Source organism: Choloepus didactylus, chromosome 7 (genome assembly GCF_015220235.1).
Source record: "Choloepus didactylus isolate mChoDid1 chromosome 7, mChoDid1.pri, whole genome shotgun sequence".
In the NCBI taxonomy this organism is placed as follows: domain Eukaryota; kingdom Metazoa; phylum Chordata; class Mammalia; order Pilosa; family Megalonychidae; genus Choloepus; species Choloepus didactylus.
The window spans coordinates 103,951,032-103,974,121 of record NC_051313.1 but is presented as its reverse complement, the minus strand read 5'-3'; the positions used below and the strand labels follow the sequence as shown (position 1 = coordinate 103,974,121).

Below are 23,090 nucleotides of genomic sequence, written 5' to 3'. Positions count from 1 at the left end.
TGACCTTGAACTCATGGTGCTCAATTCTTTGTGCCTTAGTTTCTCCATTGATAGAAGGAGGATAATAATAGTATCTTACATCATAGGATTAAATGAGTTAATGCAGGTAAAGTACTTAGAAGAGTGACTGGCAAATAGAAGTCCTTGACAAGTGTTACTTATTAATTAAACTTGTGTATTAAATAATAAGAAATAATTCTTGGGTGAATTTACGTCTTTCCTGGTGTTTCCATCATTCTTGATTTCTGTCTGTAGAAAGGTTATCAGTTGAGAGAACGTCTTTCCTTTTTTTAAATTTTAGATGGCTTGAAAATAGACATTTGGTGTGCTTTTCTGGGGCAGATTGTTTTGGTGTGAAAATCCAGAGTCCCCAACGGGTTCACTAGGTGGTTGGTTAGCTTGCCAAGTATGTTGTTATTGTATGTTAGTTGTGTGGAGTTATTGCCTTCAGCTGGATCCATAGTCTTTCTCTATTGCAGGTGAAGATCCTAACATGTGAAAATGAAGTCACAGGCAACCATGATTTGCTGCTTATTGTTATTTCTGGCCACAGAATGTTCCTACTATAAATCCAAGATCCACATAAAAGTAAGTTTAATTCATTCCTATGTGGTCCCATAAGACATCCTGCAGCTCCCCTAGATGGCTAGATGTCTCATAAATAACATGCAATTCTAAAGAAATTTTCAAATGACTTCAATTTTACTCTTACTGCTAGTACCTTTCTAAAGAAGGAGACAAAGAGAAGTTGAGAGGTGGCCAGGACTTGCCCAAGGTGCAACTGTACAGTAGAATAATCACTTTGTGAGACACAGAGGATGTAGACAGGCAGGTGTTGTGAGGAAGAGGTACTAGCCTGAGAGTCTAGCAGGTTAGGTTCAGAGTTTAACTTTGCTTCTCACTAGTTGCAAAATTGCTGTGCTTTTCTTTAATTTCCTTATCTATAATGTGAAGGGGTTTCCTTAGATAATCTTTACAGTTCTTTCTGATTTTATTATTCCAACCTAATGATTATTCCCAGCATCTGCTCATTTTTTCCTCTCTAAAGATATATGGTATCTGGTGGACCATATTAGCACCATTTTATTGTGACATTAATACAGACAGAGAACAGCTTAGTGGTATAATTATCATTTGTTTGTTCTCCCTGGATACTTAAAGTTCTCGAAAGTTGTACCCAATTGACTAACCTGGCAATCAAAGCCCAAATGACAACCATTACAGTTCTAGCCTTCACTGGAGACAATCCCAATCTGTGCTCACATTCATGTTGCATTCAGCAAGTTCTTGCAGTAGTAGCACATGGATCTACTGCAGTTTTCTTCCTAGGCCTGAACACATTTTCTCTTCATATCCACATGGAACCTTTAAATTAAGATGAGAGAGGAAAGTCCCACAATAAAGAGGACCTTTGGGAATTTATGTTTTTCAGGATGGAGATAAACTTCAAAGCTCTGAAGGGAAACCCAAGACTGGAAGGATACAAGGTATGTAGCCATAGGAACGATCTTCATCCATTTGGAAACCAGGCAGACTAATAGAAGAATGTTGATGTTGCAAGTAGGTCCCAAGGATGTGGACCAGGTTTCAAATAGAATAACAATCTCTAGAAAGTTCTCCATGTTTACTAGGATTGGTAGATTTTCTTACAAGTCTACAATCATCCATGGAATAGTCAGTGAAATGAGTTAACAAATATTTACATGTACTCTAGAATAGTAGACAAGTGTCCATTTTCAAACCCAAATGGGAAATCTGTTTGTACTGATGAGCTAATGGGGGAAGAAGAGGGAAGAGGATAAGATTCATTCATTCCTTTATTCAAAGACATTTTGGGTGTGCTTACATGTACAGAACCCTTTGGTTCAGAGAAATCTATTGATACTATGTAAGATGGGTATCATGGTGGTTGAAACTGGTCACTCTTGAGAAATGAGAGGTAAACTACAGAGATAACCATCAATAGTAAAGTAGTGAAATCATGTGGTTCTCACCCAATAGTGGGGACATCTGGATTCTGTACAGTCATGGCCAAGTATATTTTTGGCAGCAAAGACATCTCCATGTGGATGCAGAATTGAGAAGGGAAAGAGTAGAGAGAGGTAACTGACATTTATTAAGCATTTAAGACAAGACTGATCTGTGTTATATAAAACACTATCTCAATTAATATTTGTAATAACCCTGTGGCATTCTCTCCAAATTATGTAGATGCAAAAATTGATTACCATTTCAGTTAAATAACTTGCAAAAATTGATATACATGGTTGAGGTCAAACAAAGATGTAAACCCTGTTGTTTCTTGTCTCAGTGAATGGAGTCGTCTACAGAGCTGTCCAAGCCAGAAATGAGGGTGCTTCCCTGACTCCCAACCAATTGGTCACCTCATCTTATTAATTGCAATGTCTTTTTAGCTCTGAGCATCATCTACTTCTTTGTATTCCACTGCCACTATCCTAAGGCAACTCTTCCTGGGAATATTTCAAGAACTTCATTCTTGGATTCCCTGTCTTAAATCTATCTACTATGGGCCATGGGCCAAATCTTCCACCAGGTTTTGTAAGTAAAATTTTATTGGAATACAATCATGCCCATTAGTTTATATGCTGTCTTTGGTTGTTTTCATGCTACAGTGGCAAAGTTGGGAAATTGCAATAGAGACTGTATGGCTTACAAAGATGAGAATATTTATTCTCTGGCTAGGATTGTAAGATTTAGCAAATAAAAATTTGGGCATCCAAATAAATTTGAATTTTAGGTAAGCAACAAATAATGATGCATGAGTTATATTTATACTAAAAAGTTTTTCATTTTTTATCAGAACATTTATCTGAAATTAAAATTAAAATTTAATTGGGCTTCCTGTATTTTGCCTGGAAACCCTATTTATCTGGTCCTTTACAGAAAAGTTTACCAACTCCTACTCTATGTTATTGACAATTATCTTTCAAAAACATAAATTTAATCATGTTTCCTGGTGGCCCCCATATTTCATAGCATTCAAGGCCCTTTGTGACTTGTCCCCCGCTTTCCTCCCCACCCTCATCTCTTGCCACTCTCACCCTCATGTGTTCTGAACTAGCCTTTCTGAATGACTTGCAATTTCCTTTTCTGTGTGCAGTGCATTCTGCCTGGACACCAGCTTCATAATCTGCATGGAAGGTCTTACTTGTTGCTGAGGATCCAATTCAATGTCACTTCCTTCTCCAAGAAGCAATCCAAGAATCCCCAGAATGAATTAGATGCCTCTGCCAGAGTGTGGAAAAGCTAATTAGGTATCTTCTCTTTATATCTTTTTTCTTTTCAGAGAAATGCCAGGGACCTTGCATCACTTCTTCTAGCTGCAGCCAGCCGTGTGCTAAGCACTTTAGTGGAGAAATAGGATTTACGTGTAATAAAAAAAAGTGGCAAAAATCAACGGAGACATGTACAAGCCTTTCTGTGGAAACACTCTTTAAGGTGATGTATCTGCATGTTATTAGCTACAGGAGCCAATATTTTGGAAGGTGGTGGGAATATTTTTGATGTCCACTATTGAGTATGATGATCAGTTTCAGGCCTGGACTGTGGAAAATCTACAGAATATATTAAATTTGTCTTTTGTCCCACCTTCCTTATCCAAAATCTTGGATACTGTCCCCTTTCTCTACTCTTTTCATCCTTCCCTAGTCAGCCAAGTTTCTGTCTATTTCTCTCTCTCGGAATCTTTTCTCAAAAAATGGTCTAACACACATTTACACTCTAGTGTAAATGACTACTTGGAGGTTAAAGTTTCAGCTCTAAAGATGGATTTGCATGCTTCTTGTGCTAATCAATTAATCAACTAAATGTATCTAGAATCAAATTCATTTTGATATTCTTTCCTAATACTTTTAGTCACTTGACCAAAGGAAAAGAGATATGGGTAACCCAGAGGGAACAGAAATGCAATGAATACAATAGAATTCATTGCAATTATAATCTGTCTTTTGGATAGCAACCATTTCTTTCAATCCCTTCTTCCAATTCCAATTCAACCACTCTCCCACTTATCCCATTGGAATACATGGATCTCTGCATTTCCTAATATTTTAACAATGATTTCATAAAGGGATTGGTGGTGGAGTCTCTCACTTAGTGTAAGTAATCACATATAAGTCCTTGCAACCATAATAGCATTCAAAAATGAATTGAAGTGATGTCATCAACATGGCAACATAAGATATCAACTGGAAAAATCTCCCCTCAGAAGCAACTAATAAAAGAACAAATCCCATTTGCTTGGAATTATGGGGCATGATAGAAACTGGAGAAGGACTTCGTAGATATTGAATCTAAGGAAAAAAAACACCAAAAAATAGGTAGGAGATCTGTGACTCAGACCTGCCAGTCTGTACCCCTCCCCCTCGCTCAGTCCCATGTGTAGCTTACACTTCACACAGAGGCAGTTTGCCTCAGGGACCTCCTGCTGTGGATTCAGACCACAGAGCCACTCTCAGCAGCAAATTAGAACCCCATGCATATCCAGGTACACGAACCCAAGCCTGCGGAGGCTCAGGGTAGAACATAAGTGGCTGGTGGGTGCACGCATACAAAATGGCCCCCAGGAAGGAAAAGAGACCACAACAGAACTATTGTCAAGAGGTGCACACACTCAACCCAGTCTCTGATTGCTTGATCACCTAAATGAAAAAAAATGGGCCTTTTTGAACATTAACCTCATCTGGTTCACTCAGGCAGGATACCCTAACAAGGAAGTAACCAGAGGCAGAAAAGCCTCATGGAGATTAAAAGGGGAAAACTAAACTGCGGTAAGGCAGGACAGGTCCCAGAACTGAAAAGTGTAATGAAAAGAGGGCACTGAGTGAGAGAGAGGTTAAACAAATCATAGGAGCTGGGAGAAAATTCTGCACAAAAACAAACAGAACAGATCAGATTCCTCGAGAAGGAACAGAGGAAAAGAAGCTCTCTTCTGGAGGTGAAACAATTGTGCATAAAAGGGCAATTTTGAAAGTTGTACTGCATGACCAGGGCAAGAATCAGGTGCAGAAGACCTGAGAATATCTGAACAGTTAAACACAGATACTCTAAAGGTCCAGGTATAAGTTGGACCAAGCAGAAAAGAAGAGCCTTAGCATATAGCCTATCTACAACAAAACCCTAGGCAAGAGGGAGAAACTGAGGTTGAGAGTAAGCATAGCAAAATAATCAGATGCCCAGACATCTGCAAAAAATTGCAAGCCATACTAAGAAATGGGAAGACATGGCTCAAACAAGGGAACAAATTAAAACTTCAGAGGAGACACAGACTTTGAAAAAACTAATAAAAGAAGTTCAAACAAATTTCCTAAATCAATTCAAGATGATGAAGGAAAATATGGATAGAAATAAACTAATGCTAGATATAGAGCTAAAGAATATTATCAAGAATACAAAGTGTGGGAGCAAAAAGAATTAAAAAGATTAAAAAGAAAAGTAGAAATCATGGGGATGAAAGACACAAAAATGGAGATTAAAAATACACTAGTGTTACACAACAGAAGATTTGAACAACAAGAAGAATGAATCAGTGACCTTGAAGACAGGACAAGTGAAGAACAGAAACAGTCAGAAGAGCAGATAGGAAAAAGAGTAGAAAAATCTTGAGCAGTGTCTAAGGGACTTGAGAGATAGCATGAAGTATACAAATATTGCACATGGGTGTCCCAGAAGGAGAAGAGAAGGGAAAAGAGGCAGAAAGAACATTTGAGGAAATAATGGCCCCAAATTAACCAACTCTGATGAAAGACATAAATATACATGTCCAAGAAGAACAACACACTCCAAACAGGATAAACCCTAATAGAACTACTCTGAAATACATACTAATTAGAATGTCAAATGGCAATGATAAGGAGAGATTCAGAAAGAAGCAAGAGAAAAGTGATTTGTTTTATGCAAGGGGGCCTCAGTAAGACTGGTCTATTTCTATGAGAAACCAGAGATGAGAAGGCAGTGATATGATATATTTAAGTACTGAAAGATAAAAACGGTCAGCCCCAAATTCTTTATCTGGATTTAACTGTCCTTCAAAATTGAGGGAGAGTTTAAAACTTTCACAGATAAGCAGAAACTGAGAGAATCCATCACCAAAAGACCTACCCTATAAGATTTGCTAAGGGGAATTCTTCAGGTCAAAAGGAAAAGACAGGAGAGAGTGACTTGGAGCAGTGTGAAGAAGTGAAGATCTTCAGGGTGCTGGTTTGGATATATTATGTCCCCCACAAAAAGCCACAATCTTTAATCCAATCTTGTGGAATATTTGGATTAGGTTGTTTCCGTGGAGATGTGACACACCCAACTGTGGGTGATAACTTTGAGTAGATTATTTCCATGGAGGTGTGGTCTTGCCCATTCAGCCTGGGCCTTGATTAGTTTGCTGAAACCCTATAAGAGCTCAGACAGACGGAGGTCAGTGCTGCAGCTCAGAGAAGAATTTTGGAGATGGCCATTGAAGCAGATTTTTGCTAGCCCAGAGTTTGCCTGGGAGAAGCTAAGAGAACATCCCTAGATGCTTAGAGAGAAATGTCCTGGGAGAATGCCATTTTGAAACCAGAACCCCAGAGCAGACACCAGCCACGTGCCTTCCCAGCTGACAGAGGTTTTCCAGATGCCATTGGCCATCCTTCAGTGAAGGTACCCTATTGTTGATTTCTTTGTTTGGAGGCTTTTATGGCTTTATGACTATAACTTTGTAACCAAATAAACCCCCTTTGTAAAAGCCAATCTATTTCTGGTATATTGCATAATGGCAGCATTAGCAAACTGGAACATTCAGTAAAGGTAACTAAATGGGTAAATACAAAACCCAATAGTACTTCATCCTCAATATATAATTCTGCTCTTTACTTCCTATAAGAGTTATAATACAACCAAATAAGAACTAGTCATTGTTCTGGTTTGCTAAAGCTGCCATTATGCAAAATACCAGAAATGGATCGGCTTTTATAAAGGGGATTTGTTAGGTTACAGATTTACAGTTCTAAGGCCATAAAAGTGTCCAAACCAAGGCATCAACAAGAAGATACCTTCACTGAAGAAAGGCTGAAGGTGTCTAGAACACCTCTTTCAGCTGAGAAGACATGTGGCTGGCATCTGCTGGTCCTTTGTTCTGGGTTCTTGTTTCAAAATGGTTTTCTCTAAAAATGTCTCTGGGCTTCTGTCTCTCTTAGCTTCTCTCTCTCAGCTCCTGTGCATCCTTGCTTGTTCTCCCAGGACACTTCTCTCCAAGCATCTGGTATTTCCTCTCTTAGCTTCTCTGGGGCAAACTCTGGGCTGCTTCTTTTGGCTTAGCATCTCCAAACATCTTTCTGTCTGCATCTCCAAGCATCTGCATCTGTGTCAGTTCTTAGTTTCTTCTGGGGCAAACTCTGGATTACATATCTTAGCTTCTCTCCAAAATGTCTCTCAGCTTCTCTGAACTCTTTCTCTCCATGAGTTCTCTAAAAGGACTCCAGTAAACTAATCAAGACCCACCCTGAAAGGGCAGGGTCACACCTCCATGGAAATAATCTAATCCAAAGGTTTCGCCTGCAGTTGGGTGGGTCACATCTCCATGGAAACAACCTAATAAAAAATCCCACCCATAATAAGTCTGCCCCCACAAGATTGCATTAAAGAACATAGTCTTTCCTGGGATACATAACAGTTTCAAACTGACACAGTCATATTTCCTGATAATGGGCACATAAAATCTGAAAAGGTAATATGAGACAAAAACAACATAAATAGGGGGAAATGGATGGATATGGGAGCAGAGAATGTGGATGCTATTAAAGTTAAGTTAATGACTTCTCAAATTAGTAGGTTGTATAATACAAACCCCAGAGTAACCACAAAGAAAGTATTTTTAAAATATACAGAAATGGAAATGAGAAAGAGCTCAGTCACATACATCACAAAAGATCAGCTGTACAAAAAAGGAGGCTGCAATAAAGGAAAGGAGTACTGCCTTTGTAGTAATAACACTGAATGTTAATGGCTTAAATGCCCCAATCAAAAGACTGAGTTTAACAGAATAGATAAAAAAGCATCATCCAACTATATTTTGTTTACAAGAGATTCACCTTAGACTCAAAGACACAAATAGATTGAAAGTGAAAGGATGGAAAAGGATAATTCATGCAAATAGTAACCAAAAGAGAGCTGGGGTATCTGTACTAATAATGCACAAAATAAGTCAAAAGCTGTTACAAGATACAAAGAAGGACACTATATATTAAAATTAGTGTCAATCTACCAAGAAGAAATAACAATCTTAAATCTATATACATTTAATCATGGTGCCCCAAAACACATGAGGCAAACACTGGCAAAACTGAAGAGAGAAATAGACACTTCTGCAATAATATTGGAGACTTTGATACACCACTTTTATCAACAGATAGACCATCTAGACAAAAGATTAATAAGGCAGCCAAGAATTTGAATAATATGATAAATGAACTAGACCTAACAGACATATACAGAACACTGTACCCCCAAATATCAGGATACACATCCTTCTCAAGTGCACATGGATTGTTCTCCAGGATAGACCACATGTAGGGTCAAAAACAAATTTCAATAAATTTTACAAGATTGAAATTATACAAAGCATCTTCTCTGACCACAATGGAATGAAGCTGGAAATAAATAGCAGACAGAGAACTGGAAAATTCACAAATATATGGAAGTTAAATAATGCATTTTTAATCAATGGATCAAAGAAGAAATCACAAGAAAAATTAATAAATACCTTGAGACAAATGAAAATGAGAATACAACATATCAAACTTTATGAGATTCAGTGAAGGCAGTACTCAGAGGGAAATTCATAGCCATAAGTGCTACATTGGAAAAGAAGAAAGAGCTAAAATCAAAGACCTAACTACACACCTGGAGGGCCTAGAAAAAGAAGAGCAAACTTAAGCCAAAGCAAGTAGAAGCAAAGAAAGAACAAAGATTGGAGCAGAAATAAATGAAACAGAGAATAAAATACAATAGCAAGCATTAACAAAACCAAAAATTGATTTTTTGAAAAGATAAATAAAATTGACAAAATCTTAGCTAGACTGACAAAGGAAAAAAGAGACAAGACACAAATAAATAAAATCAGAAATGAGAGGGTGGACATAACTACTGACCCCACAGAAATAAAAAGGATGTTAAGAGGATATTCTTAGCAACTGTATGCCAAGAAATTAGACAACCTGTTTAAAATAGGCAAATTCCTAGAAGTACACAAACCATTCTGATTCTAGGAGAAAAAGAAGATCTCAATAGACCAATTATGAGTCGAGAGATTGAATCAGTCATCAAAAACCTCCCAACAAAGAAAAGCCCAGAGGAGACAGAAGAAGATGGTGGCATAGAGAGGAGTGGAAATGAATTGCCCCCCCCCCCCCGAGCAACTAATAAACAACCAGGAACAATAGTAAATGATCTGGAATAACTGCTGGGGACAACCGTGACTGTTCACACATCATGCACCAACCTGGATTTGGAGGAATGCCTGAGATTGCAGTGTGGAATCTGTGAGTAGAAACTGCGGACACAAGCTAGGACCCCCCTCCCCCCATGGCAGACCAAACTGCAAAGCCTTGCAGAGATACAGAGCAGCACTCTCTGAACAAGCGAATATACTTCAAGCCAGCTCTAACTGGGGTTTTAATTGGCAAACATGGACTGCTCAATGCAAGCTGCAAATCCCCAAAAAGCAGACAGAGGCTTTTAGTGATAACTGACCTTGAAGAGCCAGGGTATCTCTCTGTCCTGGGAGGGGGAGCCCAGAGGACTGGATGCTATCTCTGGCTGATGAGTGAAACTGGGGACCATGGACTGACCCTGAAAGGGGGCTTTCTGTTCCTTTATCACTCTCTCAACCTGAGAGGCACAGTGGAGAAAGCCTTAGCCATTTTCAGCTCACAGCGCTCTGACCCAGACAAGGGTGGAGATAGCAGAGTCAGAGAGACAGAGAGAGACAAAGAACCTATTAAAATGCAAATGAAAACTCCCTAGGGGGTGTATCTTCTCTAAGAGGAAAGAGGTATTACCCAACTCTACTAACCACCTTCCATTCAGAACCAGACCCCAGGACCTGAGGGAAAACAATCAAACCAGAAACAACTTAAGCTGAGAATTAAAGGGGCCACACCTCCTTATACCAGTAGAGAGCAACAGCCTGACAAGTGCCACCTGCTGGGAGGTTAGGAAAAGCACAGCATCTTGAGGCCTCACAGGATGTGTCAATCTTCTAAGACAACACCCTCAGGGAAACCTGGTGCTGAATATTTCCTCCTTCTGGGACCTGAGCCAGTTCTGGTCTGGGAAATCTTGATTGGGGTAACCAAGGAAACCAGATGCCTAGACAACAGAAAACTACAACCTACACTAAGAAAAACAAAGGTATGGCCCAGTCAAAGGAACAAACTTACACTTCAGCTGAGATACAGGAATTGAAACAACTAATGCTAAATCAATTTAAAAAGTTTAGGGAAGATAAAGAGATAAAGAGATGAAGAGTATAATGAAAACACTGGGCATACATAAGGAAGAAATGGAAAGTTTGAAAAAACAACTGGCAGAATCTATGGAAATGAAGGGCACAACCCAAGAGATGAAAGACACAATGGAGGCACACAACAGCAGATCTCAAGAGGCAGAAGAAAACACTCAGGAACAAGAGAACAAGACACCTGAAATCCTACACACAAAAGAACAGATAGGGAAAAGAATGGACAAATATGAGCAATGTTTCATGGAATTGAAGACAACATGAAACACTTGAATGTATGCATCATGGATGTCCCAGAAGGAGAAGACAAGGAAAAAGGGGCAGAAACAATAATAGAGGAAATAATTAGTGAAAATTTCCCATCTCTTATGAAAGACATACAATTACAGATCCAAGAAGTACACCATACCCCAAACAGAACAGATCTGAGTAGGCCTACACCAAGACACTTAATAATCAGATTATCAAACATCAAAGACAAAGAGAGAAACCTGAAAGCAGCAAGAGAAAAGAAATCCATCACATACAAAGGAAGCTTGATAAGACTATGTGTGGATTTCTCAGCAGAAACCATGGAGGTAAGAAGGAAGTGGTGTGATATATTTAAGATACCGAAAGACAAAAACTCCCAACGAAGAATTCCATATCCTGCAAAACTGTCCTTCAAATATGAGGGAGAGTTTCAAATATTCTCTGAGAAACAGGCAATGAGAGAGTTTGTGAACAAGAAACCTGCTCTACAGGAAATACTAAAGGGAGCACTACAGACAGATAGGAAAAGACAGGAGCAAGAGGTTTGGAACACAATTTTGGGTGATGATAGCACAGCAATGTAAGTACACTGATGACTTTGAGTATGATTGAAAGAGGAAGGTTAAGAGCATGTGGGACACCAGAAGGAAAAATGAAAGATAAAGACTGGGACTGTATAACTCAGTGAAAACTAGAGTGCTCAATTGTGATAAAATGTACAAATATGTTTTTTCATGTGGGAGAACAAATGAATGTCAGTCCTGAAAGGTGTTAAAAATAAGAAGATATTGGAGGAAAAATACAATCAATGCAAACTAGAGACTATAATTAACAGAGACATTGTATTATGCTTCCTTTAATGTAACAAAGGCAATGTACCAAAGCTAAATGCATATAAGAGGGGGACATAAGGGAGGGGTATGGGACTCTTGGCATTGGTAACATCTGACTCTTTATTTTACGTTAGTTTAATGCTATCTTTCCTTTTGTTGCTTCCCAGCTGTCATGTTTTTTCTTCTCTTTCTTTTTTCTTTTCCTTTTGTCTCTCTACCTTCTTTGGCTCTTCCTCCTGCTTTGTGGAAGAAATGGAGATGTCCTTATATAGATAGTGGCGATGGTGGTGAATATATAAATACGTGACTATACAGGGAACCATCAGTTGTTTACTCAGGACAGAATGTATGGTGTGTGAACAAAACTGTCTTAAAAAAATGGGTTGATGAAGAAAACTTGAGGGCACTATATTGAGTGAAATAAGTCATACACATAAGGACAAATATTGCAGGGTCTCACTGATATGAACTAATTATAATATGTAAACTCATAGACATGAAATATAAATTACCAGGATATAGAACAAGGCTAAAGAATAGGGAGCAGTTGCTTATTATGAGCAGAATGTTCAACTAGGTTGAACTTATATGTTTGGAAATGGACAGAGGTGATGGTAGCATGTTGTGAGAACAACTAACAGTGCTGAATGGTGTGTGAATGTGAGGGAAAGGGGAAAACCATCAGCTAACATCATACTCAATGGTGAAAGACTGAATGCTATCCCTCTAAGATCTGGAACAAGACAAGGATGCCTACTGTCACCACTGTTATTCAACATTGTACTGGAATTTCTAGGCAGGGCAATTAGGCAAGAAAAAGAAATAAAAGGCATCTAAATTGGAAAGGAAGAAGTAAAACTTTCACTCTTTGCAGATAACATGATCCTATATATATATAGAAAGTCCTGAAAAACTACAACAAAGCTACTAGAATTAATAAATGAATTCAGTAAAGTGGTGGCGTTCAAGATCAAAATACAAAAATCGGTAGTGTTTTTATACACTAGTACACTAGTAATAAGCAATCTGAGGAAGAAATCAAGAAAAAATTCGATTTACAATAACAACTAAAAGAATCAAATATCTAGGAATAAATTTAACCAAGCATGTAAAGGATTTATACACAGAAAACTACAAAACATTGCTAAAAGAAATCAAAGAAGATCTAAATAAATGCATGACATTCCATGCTCATGGATGTTGTTAAGATTCTACTCAAAACAATTTACAGGTTCAACACAATCCCGAACAAAATTCCAACAACCTACTTTGTAGGAAAAGCCAATTATCAAATTTATTTGGAAGGATAAGTGGCCCCAACTAGCCAAAAACATCCTGAAAGAGAAAAACGAAGTTAGAGGACTCACACTTCCTGACTTTAAAACTTATTACAAAGCTACAGCGGTCAAAACAGCATACTACTGACACAAGGATAGCTATATAGACCAATGGAATAAAATTGAGAGTTCAGAAATCAACTCTTCCATATATGGCCAACTGATATTTTACAAGGCTCAGTGGGGAAAGAATAGTCTCTTCAAATGGTGCTGGGAGAACTGGATATCCATATTCAAAAGAATGAAGAAGGACCCTTATCTCACACCATATACAAAAATTAACTCAAAATAGATCAAAGACCTCAATATAAGAACCGCAATTTCTCTAATGAAAAAAAAAAATGAATTGAAGGAAGTAAATTTTGCTTTTCCTTATCCAAAGTCACATTCTGATTGTATCTAAGTACAAGTATCAGGAAATGAACAAGCACTAGTGAACTGAAACTTCTGAAGTTGCCATTACTTAGCATTCTGTGTTTGATCTGCCAAACCTGCAAAAACCACTCCCTATAAAATTCCTTGTGACTCCTCTTTAAAAAATCTTATAGATAATTGGAAAAATTTTATTCCTAGGATTTCTCCACTTTTCTGGAGAAAATTTTCTTGCTATAATACTGAGTTTAAATCCCTGTCCAGAAACCAAATTCTTGTAGGAAAGGTCAGTATCCAGATCTCTGGGAATTTTGGTGAATCCCTTCCTCTTTATGTCCCATCCCCACCCCACCCAAGCCTTATGATCTGTCTACTTCTCTCAGCATCTAAACCACTTTCTAGGGCTACTTGCTTCTGGGTTCATTTTTTTCCCATGTGGATTGCTTGTACCTCTAGCTCCTCTAATATTAGGTACTTAACCATTGTTGAATGAAATATTTTTTTTTTTTGTAATACAGGATGCAAATGGGTCATCCCGCCTCTCCATAGCAGCACCATCTATTCCTCTGCACATTCTTGACTTTCGAGCTCCAGAGCCCATAAACAGTGTAGCTCAAGGAATCCGCAAGAACTGCCCATTTGATTATGCCTGCATAATTGGCATCGTGAAATCGTCAGAAGCCACATCTGGAAATATCGCATTTATAGTGGAATTATTAAAAAATATAACTGCTGACTTATCTGATAATGTTACCCGAGAGAAAATGAAGGTATTTGTTAGTTTCATTAGAAACTGAGAGGTTTTTTTTTTCTCAAAATCTTGCATTTTAACAATTCTGAATGTAGTTTTCAGGATACCAGGTAAAAATACAACCACCATAACAAAAACGGCAGCTGGCATTTCACTTGATTTTTGTATATAGATTCGTTCTAGTTTACAGAAGTTTTCAAGGTCAGGATATTTTTATACATCTCTTTATACACTTAATAGTTTCAAGAAAATGCCATATACTGATGGCCATGAGAAAGACTGAGTCTAGGCTAGCATTTCCAAAATTGTTCTGAGAAATGTTAACGGAGTTTCCATTTTTAAAGGGGAGATCCATAGCACAGTAGATGTATGAAATTCTGGTTAACAAATTTGAGTAGGTTTCCTTACAGCAGGACTTTTTAAAAATGTTTTATTTTTTTTTTGTGCAATTTTATTGAGATATATTCACATAACATACAGTCAAAGTGTACAATCAATTGTTCATAGTATCGTCATATAGCTGTGCATTCATCACCACAATAAATCTTTGAACATTTTCATTACTACAAAAAATAAAATAAAAATTAAAATAAAAAGAATATCCAAAACATCACCTTCCCCTCCTCCTCCCATTGTTCATTTAACTTTTTTAACATTCAGTTTTATTGAGATCTATTCATACACCCTATGGTCATCCACAGTATACAATCGATTATTCACAGCACCATCATACATCTGTGCATTCATCACCAAAATCAATTTTTGAACCTTTTCCTTACTCCAAAATAAAATAAAAGCAAAAAAGAATACCTAGATCTTTCCATCCCCTCCATCCCACCCTATTTTTCATCTAATTTTTGTCCCCATTTTTCCACTCACCTGTCCATACACTGGATAATGGTAGTGTGAGCCACAAGGTTTTCACAATGACAGAGGCACACTGTGCAAGCCACAAAGTTATATAATCATCTTCAAGAATTAAGGTCACTTGGGTTGCAGTTCGATACCTTCAGGTATTTCTCTCTAGCCATTCCAACACACTAAAACTAAAAGGTGGTATCTGTATAGTGCATAAGAATATCCTCTAGAGTGACCTCTCGACTCCATTTGAAATCTCTCAGCCACTGGAAACTTATTTTGTTTCATCTCTCTTCCCCCTTTTGGTCAAGAAGATCCTCTCAATCCCACAAGTGTTGGGTCCAGACTTATCCCCAGAAGTCATTTCCCACGTTGCTAGGGAGATTCACACCCCTGGGTGTCATGTCCCATGTATGGGGGAGGGTAGTGAGTTCACCTGACAAGTGGGCTTAGAGAGAGAGGAGGCCACATCTGAGCAACATAGAGGCTCTCTGCGGGGGACTCCTAGGCACAGTTCTAAGCAGGCTTAACCTCTCCCTTGCAGCAACAAGCCTCACAAGGGAGAGCTCCCGGATTGAGGGCTTGGCCCCTACATACAGCAGGACTTTTAAAAGCCTTTACTGTGCTAATGAGCTTTGGGACTTCTTATAAGAGGGAGTTATAGAGATATGGTATGCAGTATTTTCAACTTAGTTTAGCATAGAATTGACTTCCACTCCTCTGTGTTAAACCCCACTAACATCTCATAGGAAACTCACATTCTACAGACTGAAGTTTGGAAATGCTGTCCTGGATGCAAATGTAAAGCAGATAAAGTTTATCTGTGATACTTTCTTTTTAGCATTTTATTACTTTCCCTCCCTCTGTGTAGGCTTACTGATACGGAATTCTAATACATAGGGAATTTGAAGGGACATGTGTTAAGTAAGATCAGATCTTTGATCTTTAAAAATTTCAGCAGAGTGGACTCTGTAAAATATGGGTAAATCTTTAGTATAATACCCACTTTTCTCCATTGCAGAGCTATAGTGAAGTGGCTAATCACATCCTCAACACAGCAGCCATTTCAAATTGGACTTTCATTCCCAACAAAAATGCCAGCTCAGATTTGTTGCAGTCAGTGAATTTGTTTGCCGGGAAACTCCATATCCACAACGAATCTGAAAACATTGTGGATGAACTCTTCATTCAGATGAAAGGCTTTCACATCAACCACAATACTTCAGAGAAAAGTCTCAATTTCGCCATGAGTATGAACAATACAACAGAAGGTATCTTAGGAGTGATAGAAATTCCCAGGCAAGAGCTGTGGAAGCTGCTACCAAATACATCTCAAGCCATTAGCATAGCTTTTCCAACACTTGGGGCCATTCTGAAAGAAGCCCACTTGCAAAATTTGAGTTTTCCCAGGGCTTCAAATGGTCTGGTCCTTTCGGTGGTTTTACCAGAAAGGTTGAAGCAAATCCTACTCACGTTTGAGAAGATCAATAAATCCCGGAATGCTAGGGCCCAGTGTGTTGGCTGGCACTCCGGGAAAAGGAGGTGGGATGAGAAGGCCTGTGAAACAACGTTGGATATCAGGAACAAAGTGAAATGCCGCTGTAATTACACTCGTGTGGTGATGTCTTTTTCCATTCTGATGTCCCCCAAGTCTATATTCAACAAGGTCTTGGACTATATCACCTGCATTGGGCTCAGCATCTCCATCCTTAGCTTGATTCTTTGTCTGCTCATTGAAGCCACGGTGTGGTCCCAGGTGGTTGTGGCAGAGGTATCATACATGCGCCACGTGTGCATTGTGAACATAGCTATTTCACTCCTGGCTGCTAATGTGTGGTTCATCGTAGCCTCTAACTTTAATGGAAAGGCCCAGGACTACAACTGGTGTGTTGCAGTGACATTTTTTAGTCACTTTTTCTACCTCTCTCTCTTTTTTTGGATGCTCTTCAAAGCACTGCTTATTATCTATGGAATATTGGTTGTTTTCCATAGAATGATGAAGTCTCACTTGATGGCCATTGGCTTTGCCATTGGCTATGGTTGCCCATTGATCATAGCTGCCACCACAGTTGCTGTCACAGAGCCAGGGAAAGGCTATGTGAGAACTGAGGCCTGTTGGCTCAACTGGGACAATACCAAAGCCGTCTTAGCATTCGCCATCCCGGCCTTGGTCATTGTGGCCGTGAATCTCATTGTGGTTTTGGTTGTTGCTGTCAACACTCAGAAGCCCTCTATTGGCAGTTCCAAGTGTCAAGAGGTTGCCATAATTAGGAGGATCAGCAAAAATGTTGCCATCCTCACTCCATTGCTGGGACTGACGTGGGGTTTTGGAATAGCCACTCTCATCGAAGGCACTTCCTTGATGTTCCATATAATCTTTGCCTTACTCAATGCTTTCCAGGTAAGTTCCAAAAGGGAAATTCTGTGTTGTTCTGATTATACAACAAAAATGGCTATGGTTTAAAGTCAAAAATGTTCCCTCTGTTTCCTTCCATGTCTTAGAGGTATTTAGCTATGGCATCTCTCACTCTATTGATGGTCAAGTTGGATTTAGCTGATCTGGCTGGCTGGGTGGTAATCTCCTTCCTTCTCTCCTCACTGGTTCTTGTGCATCCTTCCTAAAGTTTCAGTGTCAGAAGATGACCTCATTTTAGAGGACTATTCTCTGGTAAGGGATGTGTGAGGCTGCACTCACAAGATGTGAAACAAGCTTGATTTCTAGCCTTTCACAAGTAATGTGGGAATTCAGTTACAAAACAGTAATTTTCCAGAGTATAAAGAGATGGACTTTGTCATTTGCTTTGAGTGTTGATCAGGAGTCTCTTACCTTTTTTCTGCTATTCCCTGTGAAAGAAAGATGTTTTTCATGGAAATGGATATTGCCATAGGTTACAAAATCCTGGGAAGGTCACTTTTCTTTGGACCTCAGTCTTCTAATATATAACACAACAATATGGATTAAGAATGATCTCTGTTGTCTGTTGTTACTCTAACATACTTGGTTTGGCAAGATTTATCCCACTAAAAGTTATTTTTTTTTCCCATATGGTCTCTAAGCTTGCACTTTTGGGTAGCTGTCATTAGCCAGACTGCTTTCCATACCTATGAGTAATAGAAAGTTTAGCAAGTCCACATTCTTAATTATGTTTTTAATCAGGGGTGGGTAAACTATAGCCTGTTGACTATTTTTTTTGTAATTGGTGTTTTATTGGAACACAGCCATACTCATTTATCTCTGTTTTGCCTCTGACTGTTTTTGAGCTACAGTGGCAGAGTTGAATAGTTGCATGACTATTGTATGACCTGCAAAGCCTAAAATATTTATTATCTGGTTCTTCATAGAAAAAAATTTTCTGACCCCTGCTTTAATTAATGGAAATACAACTATTTAATAAAGCAGAAAAAGTATCTCTATTAACACGTCACTATTAGTCAATTAAAAATCGTGATACAAAATATATAGCAGACTTTAAAGAAATGGCAACTCAGATCAATTATATATCCTACTCACAATTCTTTAATAACTTTGAGTCACATTTATTTCACTCTTTCCCTTGCCTTTTTTAAAGAGAAACCTGTGACTTAAGATAGTTTGCTTTTTTTTTTTTTAAATCAAATACTCTTGGCTTCACATAAATCTCCCCAAATCTTGAAAATTATCTCATCCTTCTTCTGACTTTGCAACTTAAGTAAAACTTCAAAAAGCTATTGCCATTTTTTTTCTTTTTTAGATCACTTTTTTCTTGATAAAAAGAAAAACACTCAATTTTAGTTAAATACACTCTATTTTTTTCAGTGAGCCTTCCCTGCGACTCTCAATTTTTCTTCAACATGAAACCATCCTTAAAAACCCAGGCTTCTGTCCACTTTCACTGCAGGATCCAGATTTTTCTTGGGCCTCCATTTCCACCTTTCAAAAAGGCTGACCATCATTTATTGTGACTTTACAGGGAACCGAATAATTTAAATGGGAGGTGAGCCTGGCCTCACAGGTCTCTGTAGTCTTCTGTCTCTCTTATGCAGAATTGTCTTCCACCAGCTTGGAGGCCCTGGCTGACTATTTCTTGGCATTTAACTCCAAATCAAAATAAGATAGAATACAAGTTTCATTTTCTTAAGACATCTTCTATGATTGTGATTTTGAATCACAATAGTCCCTGTTACAGAATAGTCCCAGAGTCTCTGTCATCATGAGTAAGAACAGCCACATCAATATTTGGGAAGAAAGTAAAAAGATTTAGTGAAGTAAAAAACTCTGTTTCACGTTAGTAGCCAGTAAATAAATATCAGTAACCCTCACCTATCATGCAATGAGGGTGATCCTCTTCCAAGGATGGAGGTAGACTGGGAACAAAAAAGTAGCCACCAATATGTTTTTATCTGAATCAGTGCTAACAGATGTTTCTGATGCCTGTCAACAGTCCTAGATGGTATCTAGAAGAGTGGTATTAAAATAACAGCTGGGATATTCTCTGCAGCGTTGTCCCTCATTCTTCTATTGAATTTTGCCACAGGGATTCTTCATCTTGTTGTTTGGAACCATTATGGATCATAAGGTAATTTGAATTTGTTTCACTCATTGTAAATGACTTCTTGTGGCCAAGGGAAGCAGGAAGATGAGATAGCTGCTTTACCCAGACAGCCAAGCCCGGGGGAGATTGTGGGCATGGTTTAGGGTACAGCCACGAGGAGGAAGGGAGAAAACTATTCTCTTTCATTTCTTGCTCTTTATCAAGTCAATACCTCTACTTTTACCCAAGTCTTATTTTATGCTAGGCACAGTAAATGCTTTGCCAGCCATCTGATGCTGCTTCGGCCAAGGCTCCTACTCTCAGTGTTTTAGGATGCAGGTCTGGGTCTTGGGGAATTTATTATCTCCTCTGATTTCCATGAGGTAGTTTTTCATTATCATTGCTTCTTTAGATAAGAGCTGCTTTGAGAATGAGGATGACTTCGCTGAAGGGTAAATCAAGGGCAGCAGAGGTAAGCCCACCCCCCAACCCCCCCAGCCCCGCTTTTAGACTCAATACTGGAGGATCAATGTCCTCAGCAGTTATGCAGAGACAATACCACAGCTTAGTGCTCAGGATTTGTTAGCAAACAGAATCATTTGGGCATATATCCCTTCATTCATTTCTTCATTTAACAAATTTTGGTATCCTGCTAAAACTAAAGGCCAGCAGAATATGCCCATTCAAGATAATTTTCCACACTTGGAGAATTGAGATGTGACAACATGGACTTGAGATTGTAGGTTCATAAAATGTGAGCGCTGGGAAATAAGAGATAAGCTAGAAAGGTGCTTCTAGTCAACGTCCTCATCCTACAGGTAAGGAAACCAAGGCTCAGAGCAGTTACAGGCGCTCTCCAAGTTCACCCAGCTAATCAGGAGCAGAACCACAACTTAGAACAACTGGCCTCAAAATCTCCCTCTGGTCTCCTTGTTTAGGACTCTTTTTAGTAAACCATACTTCCTCAGGTTGAAGTATCTACTCATATAGATCCTAAGAAAGATTTTGGTCTGGCTATCTGTCTTTTAAGGCATTAATTAAAATTGCCAATATTGCTATGTCAATTAGAAAGAAGTCATTTGTTCAGTCAACAGATTCTCAATAACAGCTACTTTCATAAAAACAAGCAAGCATAAAATCTTCTGCACACATCAAGAACAAGAATTTATTGTTAGCCAGTAGTGCGTGTGGATGTCATAATCCATCAATTTTAAGATAGACATGTTCTTTCCCTTTTAACATTTCTGAAATGGGAATGTATCTTACAATCAATGTTGTATCACTGTTTAATTGACAAGGTCTTCTTCCTTTTATTTCTAACTGCAACATAAAAATAATGATGTAGCTTACAATGTTAGATTTAGTGAAATATGATCACTTAATTCTCTGTGGCTGTCAATTTTGATATTCATCCTCATGTCTTCATTTTTACATGTTTATCTTTAGGCATGCAAATAAATAAATATAGATGCATAGCATGTTATCAGTACCATTACTTATTGATACCACTGTTGTTATTATTTTTTACCATTTAGAATGCATCATTAAGCCCAAGTAATGGCTCTAATTTGATGAATCGTTGAGGAGGAGAAGTGAGTATTAAAAAATCAAGGAGAAGCTTTGCCTGAAAATTGTAAGAAGCCCCTCAATACTCCTTGTGAGCAAACTATTGTCTGCTGTGTGATGCTAGAGTGAGGTGGGAGAGGGACAGGTGGACATATTTTTCAGAGAATGGAAATTTCTTCATTGCCTAGCACATAAATGAAAATATGTATATCTTCCTTAAAACTTATGCCGTCTCAGTTTACATGACCAGATCTTAAGCACACTTTTATTTTCTGTCCCCTGTAAGAGAATGCTGTCATCACGTCTGCACTGGTACAGGATACACTCTTGCTGTCCCCAGAGTTCACAAATCTTCATTCCATCTGCCAGTGAGTGGTGAAGTTTATAATAGAACCATTGTCAAGAAGGAAAATTTAATTTATTGAAATCAGAATAGAACTGACCTGTTTATCCCTAATTATGTGATGACCATGATCATTCCTAAGGGCATGTGGGTGAGGTTGTGGCAAATTAGCTGCCTACTGTCAGCCAACTCCTGACACATTTCTACACAGGTGAAATCAGGGGATACAAATATCAGGCAGCCAAGAAGGGGAGAATAAGTCACAAAATGGCGGCCAGCAGCCTGAGGTAATGAGGGAAATATGGGCAGGGATGATCAACCTTGATAATGTTTCATGGATTTTATACATGGACAGAGATGAGTCTCAGATATATATTTTTAACACCATCGTGCAGCATTCTTCTCCTCTTTTACATTCCTTTCCTTTTGGCCCATGAATTAGTAGTGAGTAACACGGCAAAGCAAGGGGTTGAAACAATCTCATACAATCATAAACACTCTGTGTTGGAAGAATTTTTAAGAGACTGCTCCTGGTGAGAGACACTGGTTCATGGTCCCAGGGGGAGGAGGGTTTGAGTGATAGGGGTTCTGTCATGTACACTGCCTGGCATGAAGGCATAAAGGAGGCAGTGTAGGATGCTGGAAAAACAGAGAAGAAAGTTCTGGCATATTATTCTTAATTATTCATCTTAACACATGGATTCTTAAATTAGAATTTAATAGAGGGAGATGTGGTAGAACTTTAAAGAGATTGACCCTCCCAACCTCTGTCCATTTCACATTCTGTGGGGTTTCTCATGGTAGAATGTCACTGTAACATTTCTTTATTAGTTACTAATTGAGAGTGAGTTCAGATGATCTATTAAAAAATACAGCTGACCTTTCCATTAAGGTCTTAATTTGACAACTGTCTGTCCTATGAGGTTTTCAAATGGCCTCAGATGGAGAAAGCCCTGCCTCCTGGGGATACTGTACCTGGCAATTTTAGAGAAGAGAGGAATGGTTGAGGCTGTATCTCCAGTTAGTTGAGCATAGCAGGGTTGGCTGTGGTAAAACTCATTCCAGAGACCAAGTGTTGATAGTGGCTGAGAGAGAGAAGGCACTGATCACGGAGTGTAGGGTCGAGGCAGCAGCATGAGAAGGAAAAAGGCACAGAAAAATAAAGCTGGGTGAACACCCTTCCTACTGTGTGACCTTGAGGAAATTACTCCCTGCCTCACTGCCTCTATTTTCTTACCCGTAAAATGGGGCTAACAGTAACACAAATGTCACAAGAATGTTTGAGGATTAAATTAGCTAACATATTAAGAATTCTGAAGAGTGCCTGACCCAGATTAAGCTTTCAATAAATGCCAGATATTATTATTACTATTAACCAGTGTTTCAACCTTTTTTTTTTTTAGTTTGCCCTGTTCCACGCGGTCACCCTGCATCCTGTGACTGAGAGGCGTGTTCCAGGAGAAGGAGAATACAGAAGACAGGTTGCAATGAAGAGAGAGAGTTGGGTTCACTTGGAATCTTGCTCTTCTTGCCGGGAGTGACACCTAAGCTCTCACTGCAAAAACGCTTGCTGAGGAAGATTTGAGGATAATACTAGGTGACTTAGCTTTAAGGAGGCTGATCCACTGATGCTTTGACCTATTGTGATCTTCAAAAGCCTGGCTTCTGGGTCAACTTTTGGCAAGATGAAGAATAGACCCACAGACCATTACGGATCTCTGGATCCGCATCCGAGACCTGCTCTGTGGCTCCGT

The 23,090-nt window shown here is 38.7% G+C and overlaps 1 protein-coding gene across 1 annotated transcript; it reads left to right on the top strand.

Moving 5' to 3' along the window:
* The first annotated feature begins 501 nt into the window (after positions 1-501).
* Positions 502-23,090, top strand: ADGRF4 (adhesion G protein-coupled receptor F4). The gene is made up of 9 exons (XM_037844451.1): positions 502-588; positions 1,433-1,487; positions 3,308-3,459; positions 13,826-14,077; positions 15,938-17,317; positions 19,431-19,472; positions 19,840-19,899; positions 20,963-21,019; positions 22,740-23,090. The coding sequence occupies exons 1-8, from the start codon at positions 502-504 to the stop codon at positions 21,008-21,010; spliced, it is 2,076 nt and encodes a 691-aa protein (XP_037700379.1). The 3' UTR covers positions 21,011-21,019; positions 22,740-23,090.

What these genes read in the sequence shown, in the direction of transcription:
- ADGRF4 (XM_037844451.1), top strand. Translation starts at nt 502, where the DNA reads ATGAAGTCACAGGCAACCATGATTTGCTGCTTATTGTTATTTCTGGCC. An exon ending in AATCCAAGATCCACATAAAA is followed by an intron (nt 589 to 1,432) that starts GTAAGTTTAATT and finishes TATGTTTTTCAG; the next exon opens with GATGGAGATAAACTTCAAAG. An exon ending in TTACCCGAGAGAAAATGAAG is followed by an intron (nt 14,078 to 15,937) that starts GTATTTGTTAGT and finishes TCTCCATTGCAG; the next exon opens with AGCTATAGTGAAGTGGCTAA.